The following is a 15,885-nucleotide window of genomic DNA, read 5'->3' as shown; positions in this document are numbered from 1 at the left end:
TATCGGCCATATAGGTAGTATCATATCGGTACAACTGAGATTGGTCCCAATTCTTGACCAATCTGGATCGGTTACTCGTATCATTTCAAAGCTAAAACAGTAAAAAATAATACTTTAAAAAAAAAAAAGGAGAAAACCGACCAATACTCATCGATCCAATCTAATCTAATTTGGATTGATATCGATATTGGTATCTGGTATTGATACCCGATACCAATACCATTTTCTAAATCCACGATCTTTATGGATTTATGTTTTGATTTTATTCATTCTCACATCAAAACCAATGAAGTCAAACTGAAACCATATTAAAAGATAAAAATTGGATTTTATTAGAGCCATGATAGATCCATTGCTTCGTCTAAATTTTTTCCAAAAATAAAAGGAGAAAATGTTTAGTAAATTAATTGAGGTATGTGGAAGGAAACCTGCGACTGGTTGGGGCGGTTTCACAGTGGGGAAAAGGATGTGTTTCAAACGTGGTGAATGGGTGTCAAAGCGTGGGGGCACGTGGAATCGGCGACGAAGCTCGTGCCGGATACTGGCCCTTGCGTGCTGTGCCGCCATCGGCCCTTCAGTATTGATGTACGCACCAACCGCGACCATGACCACGACTAGGTTCTGTATTGACTCTTTGAAGAGAATTTTTTATAGTCGTTTAAGTGGATTCCCATCTGACGGTCTAAAATGCACTGTGACATTGTATCCTCGTTTTAATCGTTTTTTTTTTTTTTTTTTTTTTTTCTATGGACAACAGAAATATAATATATAACAATCATAATTTTGCATAAGAAAAACAGAAACGAAATATTGTCTACCCAAAATATTTATATATTTTGTGAGCGATCATGCACCTAAATCGTTGAATAGTAGTGAGGGGTTGTGATTCGTACATAGTCATGCACATCCAACGGTTGGGTGCACAATGATGCAAAATAGGGGTGTAAATTTGGTTTTGACGATTCGAACCCATCTTGAGCTTGAACAGGGTCTGAGTTAAGATTTCTGACCTTGAGGGTGGGTTAGGGTTGAAAAATATTGAACCTGGGTTAGGGTTGGATAGAGTCTTGGTTGAGGCCTATGCCCAACCTAGCTTTGATTTTAACCCTGATTTATATAATATAATTTAGGACTATCATCTAATCTTTTTATTTTTAATAATGAAATTTGGGTTAGGATTGGGCAAGGCTTGGGTTGAGGCCTAGGCCTAGGCCGGCCCAACCTGACCCTACTGACCCTAATTTTAACCCTGATTTATATAATATAATTTAAGATTATTATCCTATTCTTTTATTTATAAGAATCAAATTTAGGTCATTGATTCTAATGCCCAATCGTCTTAAACATCTATTATGTGTTGCACTTCATAATTTTAATTGTCTATTGATCATTTGATCTACATTGCTTCTTTTTTTAATGCATAGGACACAAAGGGCAAAAACAAGGTCCACCAAGTTAGCCCCACCTTGACAAAAATTATGGCCAATTAGGGTTAATCCGGCCCAATCATGGTCAATTAGAGTTGGGTTGGGTTGGTATGAGCCCAACAGGTTGGGCCTAGACACGAGCCTGACAAGGTTAGATTTGGTCTAGATTGAGTTTTGGGGACCTAGGGTGGAGTTAGAGTTTTAAGAAACCCAACCCTATTTCACCCCAGTGCACAAAACATTTATCATTTTCCATATAACTATTAAAAGAATAGAAAAACATGTGGTTTCGCAACGGTTACAACTGAAACCACACTTCCAATAGAGAGAAAAGAAAGTTGAAATGACACTTGTGTTTTGGGTATTTGAGTGGATCATACTGCAAGGAATTTTTATATTCAAATTCACATGTTCTTAGATTGCCTTAATGTTAACCGATAATACTCTAGGGCAAGGTTTTAAAATTTGGGATCAATCTCAATCAATACTACTACAAATTGAATTGATATTGGATTGGATCAAATGAAATTATCTTTTGTTTTAAAAAAATTGTTTTTTTAACCATTTTACCCTTATACCTTAGCAATGAATTGGTACAACATGGATCAGTATTGAGGATCGATTTTGGTTGATACCAATCTGATCCGAATAATCCAATTTTTAAAACCATGCCCTGGGATGTCCCTTCCTTTCAAGTGAGGAACAGAGGGATAAAGGTTTTTTCTTTTTTTCGCAGTTACCACTTTTTTTTTTTTGCTATCAGACAGCAAAGAATTAAATTAAAGAGAAAAGAATGTACAAAAAATATGTCGAGTCATACCAGATTTCAGTTCCTACCTTCAACATAGTAAACATCAAGGAAAGAATTCATGGACCAAATAATTTCAAATGGAATAAGGCACCACTTTCGGCATTGCCATAAGCCTTATAACCAAAATCTGGAATGGGTTTAGAGCCGACCCCTATAGTGTGTGGGGTCACAGTGGGGATGCTGTGCCGAAAGAGGGGAAGATTGTAAGACCTAAGAATACGAAAAGTATTAGACCCACCTGGAAGATTGGTGAGGTGTCCCGATCAAGAATACGGCAAGTACCAGGGGATTTGGGAGATCAGTGAGAATGTACAAACTTTAGTTCCACATTGCCTAGGGAGAGATTACTGGGCTAGTTAATAACCTCTAGCCTCCTTAACATGGCACAACGCGTTTTAAAGCCTTGAGGCCCATGGGCCAAAGAGGACAATATTGTGCAAGGTTAATGAGGTCGAGGAGTTATAAATGGTATATATATCCCTAGACATACAAAATTACATCCCAAAATCGGTTTCAGATCTAAACCTCGACCTGTTCTGAATATCTTATAGGATATCTTCTTGAACAAGAATCCCAAACTGAAGATTCCATGGCTAGTTTCCTTGATCCTGATCAAATAAAGAAATCACCTCTGCACAATCAGACCAAACAGTGACAACAACAATTATCCTAAATTGCCTTGCTTGATGGAGTCCTTCGAGGATGTCTCTGAATTTTTATTCATGTGCACTCCTTACAAACCCAAAGTTTAATGATACACAAACACAAGAGTCATTTAAAAAAAAGAATTGCTGCCCATCCAACATTGCTAGTGTATTCCTTAAAGTTCTCATCTATCACAATGATGCAAGATGTGATTGAAATAAGATTTTGGTATTTTAACCAAGGTGTGATGGGGTTTGGGTTTTGACAGAGGCTTAGTTTTGGTACCACTTAGAGCCCGTTTGATAACTTTTCTGCCGTTTCTGACATTTCTGCCGTTTCTGTTTCAAGAAACGACAGAAACATGAATTTATGTTTATAGAAATAGAAACGGAATTTAAGGTGTTTGATAAGTCATGTTTGGAAGTTGATAGTAACCAGCGAAAGAATGGCCACGAGTCATTTCCAGAAACAGGGAAACAAGTTCTACTTGTTTCATGTTTATAGAAATAGAAACGGAATTTAAGGTGTTTGATAAGTCATGTTTGGAAGTTGATAGTAACCAGCGAAAGAATGGCCACGAGTCATTTCCAGAAACAGGGAAACAAGTTCTACTTGTTTCGCCTGGGTCGTTTCTTGAACCATAAATAGGTAGAAATTTCAATTTCTATTTCTGAAAACAAGTGAAACAAAACAGTTTTATCAAACGCTTTTTGTTTCGTTTCTATCGTTTCTGTGTCCAGAAACAGCAGAAACGCTTTTCTTGAAACGTTATCAAACGGGCCCTTAGAATAACTAAAGGTCATTTAGTCATATCTTAATATTCTTGACTACCTTCAAGAGATCAAACGGTTTCCCATTTTAACTATATCATTCATTCCCAACCAAATAAAGTAGTATGATATGGCAAAAACATAAAGGAAAAACACAAATTCTTTGATTGGAAGGCCATTATTGGATAGGAAATGTTCCATTATGTTAAGGATGGAGGGGCCATGTATATGTTCCATCTAGAGACATAAAGTCCCAGTTGCCTAAATTCTTTTAGTGATAGGGTAAGAGAGAAAAAGGTGCCAATCTGATTCTTTTTCAACATTCAACCGTTAATCGTTGTATTTTGATGATCTATGCATATTAGAAAGGACTTTTAGAGTACTACTCATTGATGTCGATACCAACCACAATATTTTGGGAACATGGTCAAAACTATGTTTAAAGCAGGGTGGAGGGGGTATAAAATAGGTACTGTGATAAGATGATAGTCAAACAGTGTAGTACACCCCAATACCTAAGCAAGACTCAAGTCTGATCTTAGTCAAAAGCTATTGAAAAAAGCATGAAACTTAATTAAACCATTCACAAGCCATATACGATCAACTGAACTCCTCTAAGGTGTTGAATCAAATGGCAACACCAAAAAAGAGGGTGAATTGGGTGTGAGCTTTTTAAAATAAACTGAAACACATTGAGTGCAAACTCAAATCCTTTGGAATGTCAAATACTAACACCACTTGAAGGTGTTGGTTTGGGATTTGATATACCCAAAAAGCCTACCAATAGGTGAATAACACGTGGCATAGAAACAACTGTCAATGACTAGGATGACACACAAGGGAAAGGAATCCCTGTTGGATCACGAAGCCCCCTAACATCTCTCCTTCCTTTTGTGGAAGACTTATACTCAAACCCAATCTCCTAACATGGAAATTTGAGTATCCCAATTTAGGAAGAACTCACTATGCCTAAGGAAAGAAACCCACTGGGGAAAGACTCCAATCAAAATCTCTCACCACCTTGGGGAGCAAGTAACTACCTTTGAGTTACCCTATCCTGCACTATAAATAGAGGAGGGGCCCCAAAGTATGATCATTTCACTATTTTTCTCACTGTTGCTTTTTCCTCACCCCTTATTCATTACTATTGTAAGGAAGACTAACTTGATCATTGGGGAGTCCCCCATGGAGTATGCTCTAGGCCTCTCTTGACTTCATCTAGCTGCGCAGCACAGAGATAACCATTGACCGATTTTCTGGTGCAACAGATTGACATCATCTGTGGGAAAAGAGATGAGCAACAAACTTGACATGGTGAGGAAAACTTATTAGCAGATAAAAAAAAAAAAAAAAAAAAAACCTGAAACAAACACTTAACATGAATCCAAATCCAGCCCTCCCGCCTGCTCCGACTGTGGACCCTGTCATTGAGAGATAAGCTCCTGATGGGCCAAGCCATAGAACCTTGACAATCCAAAGCCGCTAAGGGAGCCAACTCAGTGGCAACTAGAGCCGCATGCCATAAGATCCTCCTCCACTGCCTCCCAACTCCGGCCATGGGTTAAACGATTGTCACGAGAGCACAATTTAATGAGTTGCAGTAGTAGTTCTATCAAATGGCATATAACATCTACGAGATTTCCAAAGACGTCACCCAAGCACATAATAATACAGTACCAAGCTGAAGTGTGCATGTGTTGTAGGATCATATGGATGCTCACAATAGCTTTGGATCAACCAAATCAGGCTGTAAACCCCCCCAATCATGTGTGAAGAGAGCCAAATACAGTCAAAGGAACTTCGGACCACAACACCAGTGACCCGGCTGAGGAACCTCGTCAAGGAGAAGCCAACGAGTCCTCGAGACGAATGATTCTGGCCTTAGTCCCTGAGACAAATGATTTTGGCCTTTAAGAAGAAGTCCAGAAGGTTGTATAGAACTAAGAGGTAATCAAGGAACCAGATCTATAGAATGATACAACTTTAGCCAACGAAGTAATGAGAGACAGCCTATTCATAGGGTTAAGAATGACCAAGTATGATACATATGATGGTAGTATAGACCCAGTGGATCATTTGGAAGGCTTCAAAATGGTGACACAATTCCATCGAGTCTCTAAGCACATCATGTGCTGGGACCTCCCCCTCACCTTCAGGAAGGCAACTAGAATCTCGTATAATCGAATTCTGCTAAAGTCTATTTATACCTTTCAAGATTTGAGCCAGGCCATTATGAGGGGCTTCTCGAGCAGTAAGGCCCTTCTAAAGACCCCTGATAACTTGATGGACATGAAGCAACGAAAATATGAGTCCCTCTGAGCATCCATGATTTACTTCAATTAGGAGAAGATAGAGGTAAGAGACCTAAACGCAAACATGGAATTCACGGCCCTCTTAGGAGGAATCAAATATTAAGAGCCTCAAGCTATCCCTTACAAGAGAGAACCTCAGGGCCTAGCCGACCTAAAGGCCCATTGCGATAAGTACATTCATGTGGCAGAGTCCACGGAGGATAACGATGAGGAAGCAGACTGAAAGACTAACAAAAAAGGGGCTTTGATAGAAGACAAAACACCCTGGGAGGAGAGAAGTAAGAAACATCGGTCAGACAGAGGTTCCAATCGACCCAAAAGCCAGCCAAAAATGTTCGAATGCTATAGTCCCATTAACAATAAGAGGTCATAGATCCTAATGCAGTTACAAGACTAAGACTACATCAAGTGGCCGAGCAAGGTCAATAGTCATCCCAAAAGAAGGAACACGAACAAGTTTTACCGCTTCCACAAATATCAGGGTCACAACACCGATGATTGTTGGCATCTCAAGGGAGAAATCGAGAGCCTCATTCAAAGAGGATACCTTGGTCGATTTATAAGCAAGTAGGGTAACAATGATCAGAGTAATCAAGTAAATCGAGATGGCCAAAGAATTGGTCAACGTCGCCGATAAAAAGAGGGAGAATCAGGATAATGGAAGGCATGATACAGGTAGACAAGGAAAAAGGGTAGGTTATATCATTCTCGAACAAAGATCTAGTCGGAATTTGAGTTGTATATGATGATGCCCTTGTCATCACTGTGCAAATTACCAATTGAAGATTTATTATGTATTATTGGATAACGGGAGCTCGTCTGACATCATGTTCCTTCAAACCTATAAGATGGGGTTAAAGGATGAATATCTCAAAAAAGTTGGATAACCCCTATGGGGTTCTCAGGACAATTAGTTGAATGATCGATCCAACTGATGTTAACGATAAGAACTGGAAACCAAGTATCCATGGTCATGCTCGAATTGATGGTAGTTGATATTCCATCTGTATATAATGGTATCCTTGATCAAGTCAGGCTGAGCAACCTCGGAGCATTTGTCTCAACGCCTCACCTCAAAATGAAGTTCTTGACGGAAAGGAATCAGTGAGCTCTGAGGAGACCAGGAGGATGTCGAATGTGCTATGATACTAGCATCTGGGGAAAGAACAAGTTGGGGAGTTTATATTTGCATATTGGACATATGTTTCATCTATATGCAAACTTGAGGGGGTGTGGTGGGGAATGTTAATGTTTATGATGTGTAAATGTAGTATGGAAGGGATTAGTAGGATGGGTAGGTAATAGTGTAATATATAGGGATGATGTTGTCTGCTCCTAAAGGGTGCCACTATGAAAGACTAGGGGAAGCCTTATAATAGATGACCTAAGCCATTTCTTCCCACATTCTCTCCTTCTACCATATGGCATAAACCTATTGAGATTTCATATAAAAGTAATTTTTGTTCACCTAGAAGCATATCTGTAACATTACTAAAGACTTTATGGCTTTTTCATAGAAGTTTATAGAACTTTAGAATCAGTGCAAACAACAACAACATCAATAACAACAACAACAACAATAACAACAAACTCAGCCTTATCCCAACTTAGTGGGGTTGGCTACATGGGTACATTTAAAAAAATTAAACAAAACAAAATAAGAGTAAGAGGAAAGAGGCACAACCCAACAAATCAGGAGGACTAATGCAAACAAAGAGCAGAATTACTCCCTAACTCAAAAAATTGATATCCAACTCTAGGAACAATAGTATGGATTGATGGTTGTTGTATCAAAGGTATCTTTAGAACTGATTTTATATCTTACACAAACAATATAATCTATAATTTTTTGCTAGATACTATTAAGAGCTACAATTGACTGTCAAACTATATTAATGTTATATTGTAATACCTTTATTGATTTACAATTATTTTCTCTTCTTTAAGCATTTTCCTTTAGATGGTAGAAATCATGTACGAGTAGAAAACTATTGAGTGTTCTTTGGGTGATTAAAGAGGAAAAAAAAAAAAAAATATGATTATGACTACAAATGTTTAATGAATCTAAAACCAAGTTTGAAATGTATAACTTGTCTTTTAGGTAATGCTTTGCTCGATCAAATTAACTTCTCTATGCACATTAATACTCAAAAAGCATGTATAACAATCATATTCAAAATAACTTCATTTTAGGACTAATCTGACCTCTAAGCTTCATGGCTTCATCACATAAGGCTTTACTTACCTACCTTGGGTTATGCGTGTGTGGATAGCAAAACCCCAAATAAGTCAAATCCAATATCTTCTTTCTTCCTTCTTCTTCTCCCTTCTTTCCTTCTCTTTGTCTCTTTTCTTTCCTTTCTTGACACGTGAATGATGAGCTTTAAGGGATATATATAGGCAAAAGCCACTGAGGCATGTTTGCCTTAGCCAAGTTATGTTTCCAAAACCCATTAACCTCCCTGTTGGTCCATGGATGCCCACCACCTTGATCTCATAAGGTGTTGATGGATCTCAAGAAGTGATAAGTTACACGTAGAGGGACTTAACGCGAAATATAAACAAGAAGCACAGGGTCCCACAGACAATAATCCATTTTGGGGAATTTCAGATCCACTGATAGATGGCACCGGTAGGTCACTGATCAACTAGTTAATCTATTGGTAAGTCATTCCTATATTGTCCAAACTGAATTTTCTCCAGTACACTTACTCACTTCGAAGGGGGGTTTCTATAAGGGTTTTTGCAGAATAAAAGGATGTAATTTTACCATGTATTATAGGTTAAAGCAATTCGATTCACTTACTACCAAACATCCAAAAATCTATCTAGATATATTTTTATGCTCTCTTGATACTTCAAGGATATACATGGAAGGTTAGATCATCTCTCTGACTCATCGATTACTACAGTCCACAAGCACATGTACTGATGGTCGCCAGAATAATACTTACTATGATAAGTTCAAATTATACCATGTTTTGGGCACGGGTGTAACCGAGGGATTCCATTATGCTATAGGCAAGCGAAAAATAGCATTTTCCTAGAACTTCACTCTGGCACTAAGTTGTCCCTTCTGCACGAGGATTGGGACTGAGGATCAACTGCTTTAATACCACCGATATGGTGAGAGAAGCCTAGACGATCTATCACATTAAATCTCTTTCAAAATCGATGTGGAAATCAACCCTCCATATGACTGATATAGGACCATAACATATTTTTTTATAATATCTTTTGGGTTATCAATTTTGTGTGAGTCCTTAATCTAATGCGATTGTTGGGAGATGGTGTAAGTTAATTGTATGATATTTTTCTTATTTCGTTGGCCCATTTGACCAAGTCACATAGACGTTGGCTAACATCTCTAGGCTTGGACTCTAAATCTCTTATCTTTAAGGAGTTTGTTATTAAGTGGGATAGATATTTCACTAACTTGTAACTACCAATAGTAATAGGAGGCTGACAGGTCTTCTATAAGATAAGGGTGACATCAACGGCTACATCTTTGTATATTGGAATCCATAGTATGACAGTGAACGATACTGGATTCTAAACTCTCATTTAGTGATTAATGGATATTGTCTATCAAATGGTATCAGAGCATATGATTTATGCATACTTCAAATCACATTAATAGCTTTATTTGGTTGGATTTTTTACTATCGAAATGTTCAACACTAAGCATTATGTTTGAGTTTCAGTTTACAAATTCTACAAATCTGAGAATGAAAAAGGTAACTAGTTTTCTCCAAGTCTAATGCTAAATCCGAATATAGGATAATGGCTCAAGGAGTGTACGAACTCATATGGCTGAAGGGTCTTCTCAGTGACCTAAATTTGACTTTGAAAGGACCTATGAAGTTTTATTGTGACAACAAAACAACAATTAATATAGCTTATAATCTAGTTTAACATGATAGGACTAAGCATATTGATATTCATCAACATTTCATCAAAGAAAAAATTGAATATGGTTTGATATACACTCAATTTATAACTACAGATAATCACTTGGCTGACATTTTCACTAAAGGCTTGTCTAAAAAGATGTTTCATCCTATGATGTTTTCATTAAAAGGTTGTCTAAAAATATGTTTCATCATATTGTTTCCAAGTTAGTCATGTGTGACATATATGCATTAACTTGAGATGGAGTGTTGAAGAGTTGATCGGGTTCCAATTATAGTTCAACCCTTATACTATAGACTATGTCCAGATCCATTGTGTTACATGTTTTAAGCACTCTATGTGCTAGATAAGGTTAAGTCAACCTTAGCTAGCATTCTATGTTGTTTTTCCCTAAAAATTATAAATAAATGAATAGCCATTATAACAAAGATAAGCCAAATAATTCTCTTCTAATTTTCTCTCTCTCTTTTATATTTCTTCTTATTCCAGGTTACCTAAATTTTTTTTAAAAATCCAATCATGACTCTCCATTCCCCATATATGGTCTTGAAATGTCCTAATAACCTATGTACAATTGTCACATGGAATCCTTTGACAAAAAGTTTTCAATATAGTCCCTAATATTTGGGCTTATAAAATTGACCCTTACAATGGTAAAGCAAAAAATATTAAACCCATGTCCCATACAATGGTGGTGTATATCGATGCTTCCAAACTAAGGTTAAGTTATATGTTGATGCAAAATGAGAAAGTCACTACATACAAGTCACGACAGTTGAACGATTACAAAAATAATTACACCATGTTTGATTTGGAATTAGCAGATGTGATCTTTGTATTAAAGATCTGTCGTCATTATATATCTGGTGGAAAAAGTGAAATTTACAGTGATCACAAAATTTTGAAGCATTTTTTCAATCAAAATGAGCTGATCATGAGACAAAGAAGATGGTTGGAGTTGATAAAATATTATGACCACACCATCCACTATCATCTGGTAAAGCCCAACATGGTGGCTAATGCTTTGAGTGGAAAATCCCATACATTTTCTCTTTCAACCCTAACTATGAATGAGCAATTGTTGATTGAAGAAACACGAAGAATAGAACCAGGATTATTGATGAACGATATTACCATGACGTTAACTTCCTTGATGATACAACCTGGTTATTAGTGGATTGTCTAACCAAAGTAGCTCACTTTATTCCTGTAAATATTAACTTCTCCATGGAGAAGTTGGCTAAATTGTATGTGGATAACATTATCCAACTACATGGTGTTCCAGTTAGCATTGTATCTAAATTCTTGGAATGTGTATAGAAATCTATAGGTACACAACTAAAATTCAGCACAACCTTTCACCCATAGACTGATGGTCAGTCAGAACTTACAATACAGACATTAGAAGACATACTCAGAGCTTGTGTTCTAGACATAGATTATAGTTGGGATGAATATGTGTCACTAATAGGGTTTTTCTACAACAACAGCTATCATTCGACCATCGGCATGTCAGCTTTCAAAGCTTAATATGGACGGAGGTGAAGAACACCATTGTATTGGGACAAATTTAGTGAATGAAGAATTTTGGGACCAAACCTAATTCATGCCACTTGCGAGAAGGTGGATATAGGATAAATAATCAGGACATCTCAATCAAGACAGAAAAGTTACGCGGCTATAAGGCAGAAAACTTAGAGTTTAATTTAGGGAAAAGGTAATCCTCAAAGTCTCACCCATTTAAGAGGTCAGAAGATTTGAAAAGAAAGGGAAACTCAACACTAGATACATGGAATTATTGATCGGAAGGATTACAACTTCAGAACCGTATTATCTCCTACGTTAAAGTCAAGTGGAGAAACCACTCAGAGCAAGAACCATCTTGGGAGCGAGAAAACGAATAAGAAGAAATACCCTGGATTATTTGAGTTAGCAGCTTTGTTAGTTTTCGAGGATGACAATTTTTTAAGGAGAGGGGAAGTTACACCTGGGCCCAAAACCTAACTATTGCTCATGATGATAGATGATACACTAGAGTTGAGGAGAACCAATGACCTCTAGTTAGTAGAAATCTAAAAGCGAGAAGGACAGGATGATCCTTCATGTCATTGTTGGCTGTGCCAGAAACACTGGAAGGGATTCAAACCTCCCATTAAACTCAAGTTACAATTCTAACACTAAATACCTTCTCCTCAATTTCAACAAGTTGGGCAAGCCTATATAGAGTCTATAACTGTAGACCTTCCACACAAATCCCAAGACATGTGGGGCTAAAACTGGGATAATAGCACAACCAAAAAAGGATGTTTCATTCTATTATCTTTAAATTGGCATGCATGATATATATGACCAAATTGAGGGTGAGAGTTGAAGAGTTGATCCTATTCCAGTTTTGGTTCAACACTTGTACTATGGACTATGTCCAGATCTAAGTATCATGTGTTTTATATGTTTTATGTGCTAGATAAGGATGAGCCAGCCTTAGCTAGCATTCCATATTTTTTTGTCCCTAAAAATTATAAGTAAATGAATGGCCACTGCCAGTAAGACAACCAAGTAATTCTCTCTCTCTCTCTCTCTCTCTCTCTCTCTCTCATATATATCTTTTTATTCTAGTTTACCATATTTTTTTAAAAAAAATCTAGTCATAACTCTCCATACATTGTAGATGGCTATGAAACATCTTTGTAACCAATGTACAATTCCCATATGGAATCCTTTGACAGAAAGTTTTCCATAAATAGAACTTCCAAAGACATAATAATTATTGCACTGCCCACTGAGAGTACTAAAAAGAGAGAGGCTTACTGATCAAAACTATCTCCTAATTCCAACCATCGGATGAACATGTGAATCAACGACTACGAATCATCAACTGGAATAAGTGACACCCCCTCCCTGCTATAAAGTACGACGAAGGAAACAACGATAAACCACAATTCCAAAACCACTCTAGTTGTTTTCTTTGGTTTTGGTTTCTCTCTCACCAAATCTCTCCCCCATGGAGTTTGGTTCCAAATATAGAGATGATCTCATTTTTCAGTCGTCAATTCTGCCTGAAAATTACATGAAACCGGGATTCAGAAATGAGTATCCTTTAGATTCTTGCTCATCTAAAGGATATCCCCAAGATTTCCCCCAAATGGATCAGTTTCATGTTGATTGCTTATCATCAAATTCGGAATTTGGGGTCGGTCCTCCCTATTTCAATCACTTCAAAACTTTACTGAATGGTTCTTCTTCGAATTTCAATATCTTCGATTTGATACCCCTTATAGAAGATGGTACCATTGAGAATTTTCAGGATAGGGCCTCCATGAATTTTCCTCCTGGAATCATGCCTGAGGTCATGACTGCCCAAGATAGGAGCCCCTCATTGAATTTTCAACAACCACAGTTGCCTAACTTGGCATTTTTACCTGAGCAGATGGCATGCACTACTAAAGAAAATAAGCTTTGTAAGAAGATGGGCATGATTAGAACAAAAGTTCCAATTAGGAAGACAAGAAAAGCTCAATGGAAGGACAATTTGGTCAAGGGGCAATGGAGTACTGAAGAAGATAGGTAATTTTTTTTTTTAAGCATGAATGATGAATCATCTTTTATATAGAATGTTCTTAGTTTCGTAATGTATATATATATATATATATATCTATATCTTGGTTTCTTTCTTCATTTCTTCTCAGAACAAGCATTTATCTCAAAACTCTTTATGTGCAGACTTTTAATGGACTTGGTGGAGGTGCATGGGTCAAAAAATTGGTGTCAAATTGCTCAATCATTGAAAGGAAGAAAAGGAAAACAGTGCAGGGAAAGATGGCACAATCATCTGAGGCCGGGCATCAAGGTTCTTCTTCTTCCTCTTTGTCTTTGCTTTGCATTTTATGTATATGGAATTCACTAAATCCAACACATACATGCATTTCCAGTGCATACAAACACATAAAATCATATCCATACATATATATATGTACAGATACATGTACACCGTCGTTTTAGGGGTGTCAACCTGTCAAGCCTAGTTGGGCCTCACCATATTTTTTTCCTTGCATTGTGACTCCCTAATATGTAGTCAGGCATGCATATGACAGACATCGTAAGGTTTATAAATGATTGGATGATTTTTGGGCTTTAAGCAGGCTTCTAATAATCGTGTTGAACTAGTCTAAACAAGCCTTTACTAGGCTAGTAAGCCATTTATCTTCTACTTCTATCTTGATCGTTAACTTTTACTCCGAATCCGTGTTGGGATTTTGAAAGCTTAATATACATTAAATCATCACTAATTTAGGAAGTAATTTACACTTAGTTACATTCAATAATTGATAAAATATCAATATATACCTTACAAATGGTCAGGTTGAGTCGGGCTTATAAATGGTCGGGATGGTCAGAAACCATTGGTCTAAACCCCTACACTAGGTGCGATTGATTATAATCGGGCTAGGATTGAGCCTGACACATTTATTAAATAGGTCTGGCCGATTCAAGGTTTAATCTATCAGGCTTGATCAGCCCTGCTAGTGTGGGCTTAGAATTGACACCTCTACACTATTGCATGTAAATTAGCTTCCTTTTGTGTTGTTGTTATAGAATGTACCTATTGGAGTCATCAGCCGCTCCATCGGTAATTTATGCATGTCAATTCTTAATGGATAAGTACACTATTACAGCGTATTAGTGGGGCTTTTACACCATGTCCTTCTCATCCAATTGATAGAAACATGTTTATACTGGTAATGTACATATTTATATATAATAAGTGCATTTTTAATTGCAGAAAGATGCATGGACCGAGGAAGAGGAAATGATTATAATCAAGGCTCATTCAGAATTTGGAAATAAATGGGCAGAAATCGCCAAGAAGCTTAATGGGAGAACAGCAAACTCGATAAAGAATCATTGGAATACAGCCAAAAAAAGACATTTTTCAAGTCGAAAATTTCGAAGCTCAAATCATGAAAAACCAAGTTCACTTCTCCAAAGTCACATGAAAAACTTGATTGAACCTGCAAACAATGCAACTAGTGAAAGTAACAAGATGACAGTGCCATTGGTTATGGATTCATCGCTGCAGTATGAGACGAAGAGTGATATGGACTTGATAGAAATGATGTCTCAATACAAATTCTAAATGAAGCTTCATTTCCATGCAGACCCAGATATGTTTCTATGTCTTTTAAACCTGTTAAGGGTTTTTTTAGTGATTTTAGAATAGAATTTTTATTTTCTTTTTTCGAAGTGGAGAAGGATAGAACTGAAACTTCTGTCTTTGTTAGTAATGTTATGACATTTGTCGTTTGATTCGCTGTGGAAATTTTGTCGTAATCGTTTTCTTTAGCCGTTTTGCTTTAATGGAAAAAAAATTAATATAATATTGAATTCACGTTAAGCTCGTGAGTTGGTAAGCACTAGAAGACACCAACCACAACCCCTCCCACGAAAAAAAATATATATATATATATTTAATTTGTCATATTTAAAATTATCTATGTCAAACAAGATCCCACATAAATGTTCAGCACGAAATGATTATCTAATAGGGATCAAATATGGTTCATAGTTATTTAACATCAAAATTGCCTCAAACTCCAACAGACACCAAATTACAGACGAAAGTATTTTTTTTCCGTACTTTTTTTTCTTCTTCTTGTTTTGGTAACTTTAGACGCCCATTTTGCCAATCTTGATCATCATGAAAGACTTCTTCAATTTGATTTGCCTTGAAGCACTTCAATATTTCATCATTGAAACCACATCTTTTCCAGGGTAGCCCATCAACAACATTTCTTCATTATTCAACATGTCGGCTTTTTTATCAATAGTTCAACCTCAATCTCCAAGTTTCATCATTCTCTTAGCATATAAACCAATTTGTTCCTAGAACACCTAAACAAACGTAATACAAGGTTTTCATATACGAAAGATATAAATAAAATAGAACCTTTTGCTGGTGTACGATGTCTTGTATTCAGTCGCATCTAGGGAGTACTATTGCAGGTGCCTTA

The 15,885-nt window shown here is 36.9% G+C and overlaps 1 protein-coding gene across 1 annotated transcript; it reads left to right on the top strand.

Moving 5' to 3' along the window:
* The first annotated feature begins 12,803 nt into the window (after nt 1-12,803).
* LOC122085426 (transcription factor MYB115-like) lies at nt 12,804-15,217 on the top strand. The gene is made up of 3 exons (XM_042653860.1): nt 12,804-13,441; nt 13,598-13,724; nt 14,658-15,217. Exons 1-3 carry the CDS (start codon nt 12,879-12,881, stop codon nt 15,009-15,011), a joined length of 1,044 nt encoding a protein of 347 aa, XP_042509794.1. The 5' UTR covers nt 12,804-12,878; the 3' UTR covers nt 15,012-15,217.
* Nucleotides 15,218-15,885: the final 668 nt, after the last annotated feature.

This window comes from Macadamia integrifolia, chromosome 1, assembly GCF_013358625.1.
Source record: "Macadamia integrifolia cultivar HAES 741 chromosome 1, SCU_Mint_v3, whole genome shotgun sequence".
Taxonomy (NCBI): Eukaryota; Viridiplantae; Streptophyta; class Magnoliopsida; order Proteales; family Proteaceae; genus Macadamia; species Macadamia integrifolia.
The sequence above is the reverse complement of the archived record's forward strand: the minus strand, read 5'-3'. Positions and strand labels throughout refer to the sequence as shown.

Excerpts from the sequence above, each read along its gene's own strand:
- LOC122085426 (XM_042653860.1), top strand. The coding sequence starts at position 12,879 with ATGGAGTTTGGTTCCAAATATAGAGATGATCTCATTTTTCAGTCGTCA. Across the intron at positions 13,442-13,597 it reads TGGAGTACTGAAGAAGATAG|ACTTTTAATGGACTTGGTGG; the intron begins GTAATTTTTTTT and ends CTTTATGTGCAG. Across the intron at positions 13,725-14,657 it reads ATCTGAGGCCGGGCATCAAG|AAAGATGCATGGACCGAGGA; the intron begins GTTCTTCTTCTT and ends TTTTAATTGCAG.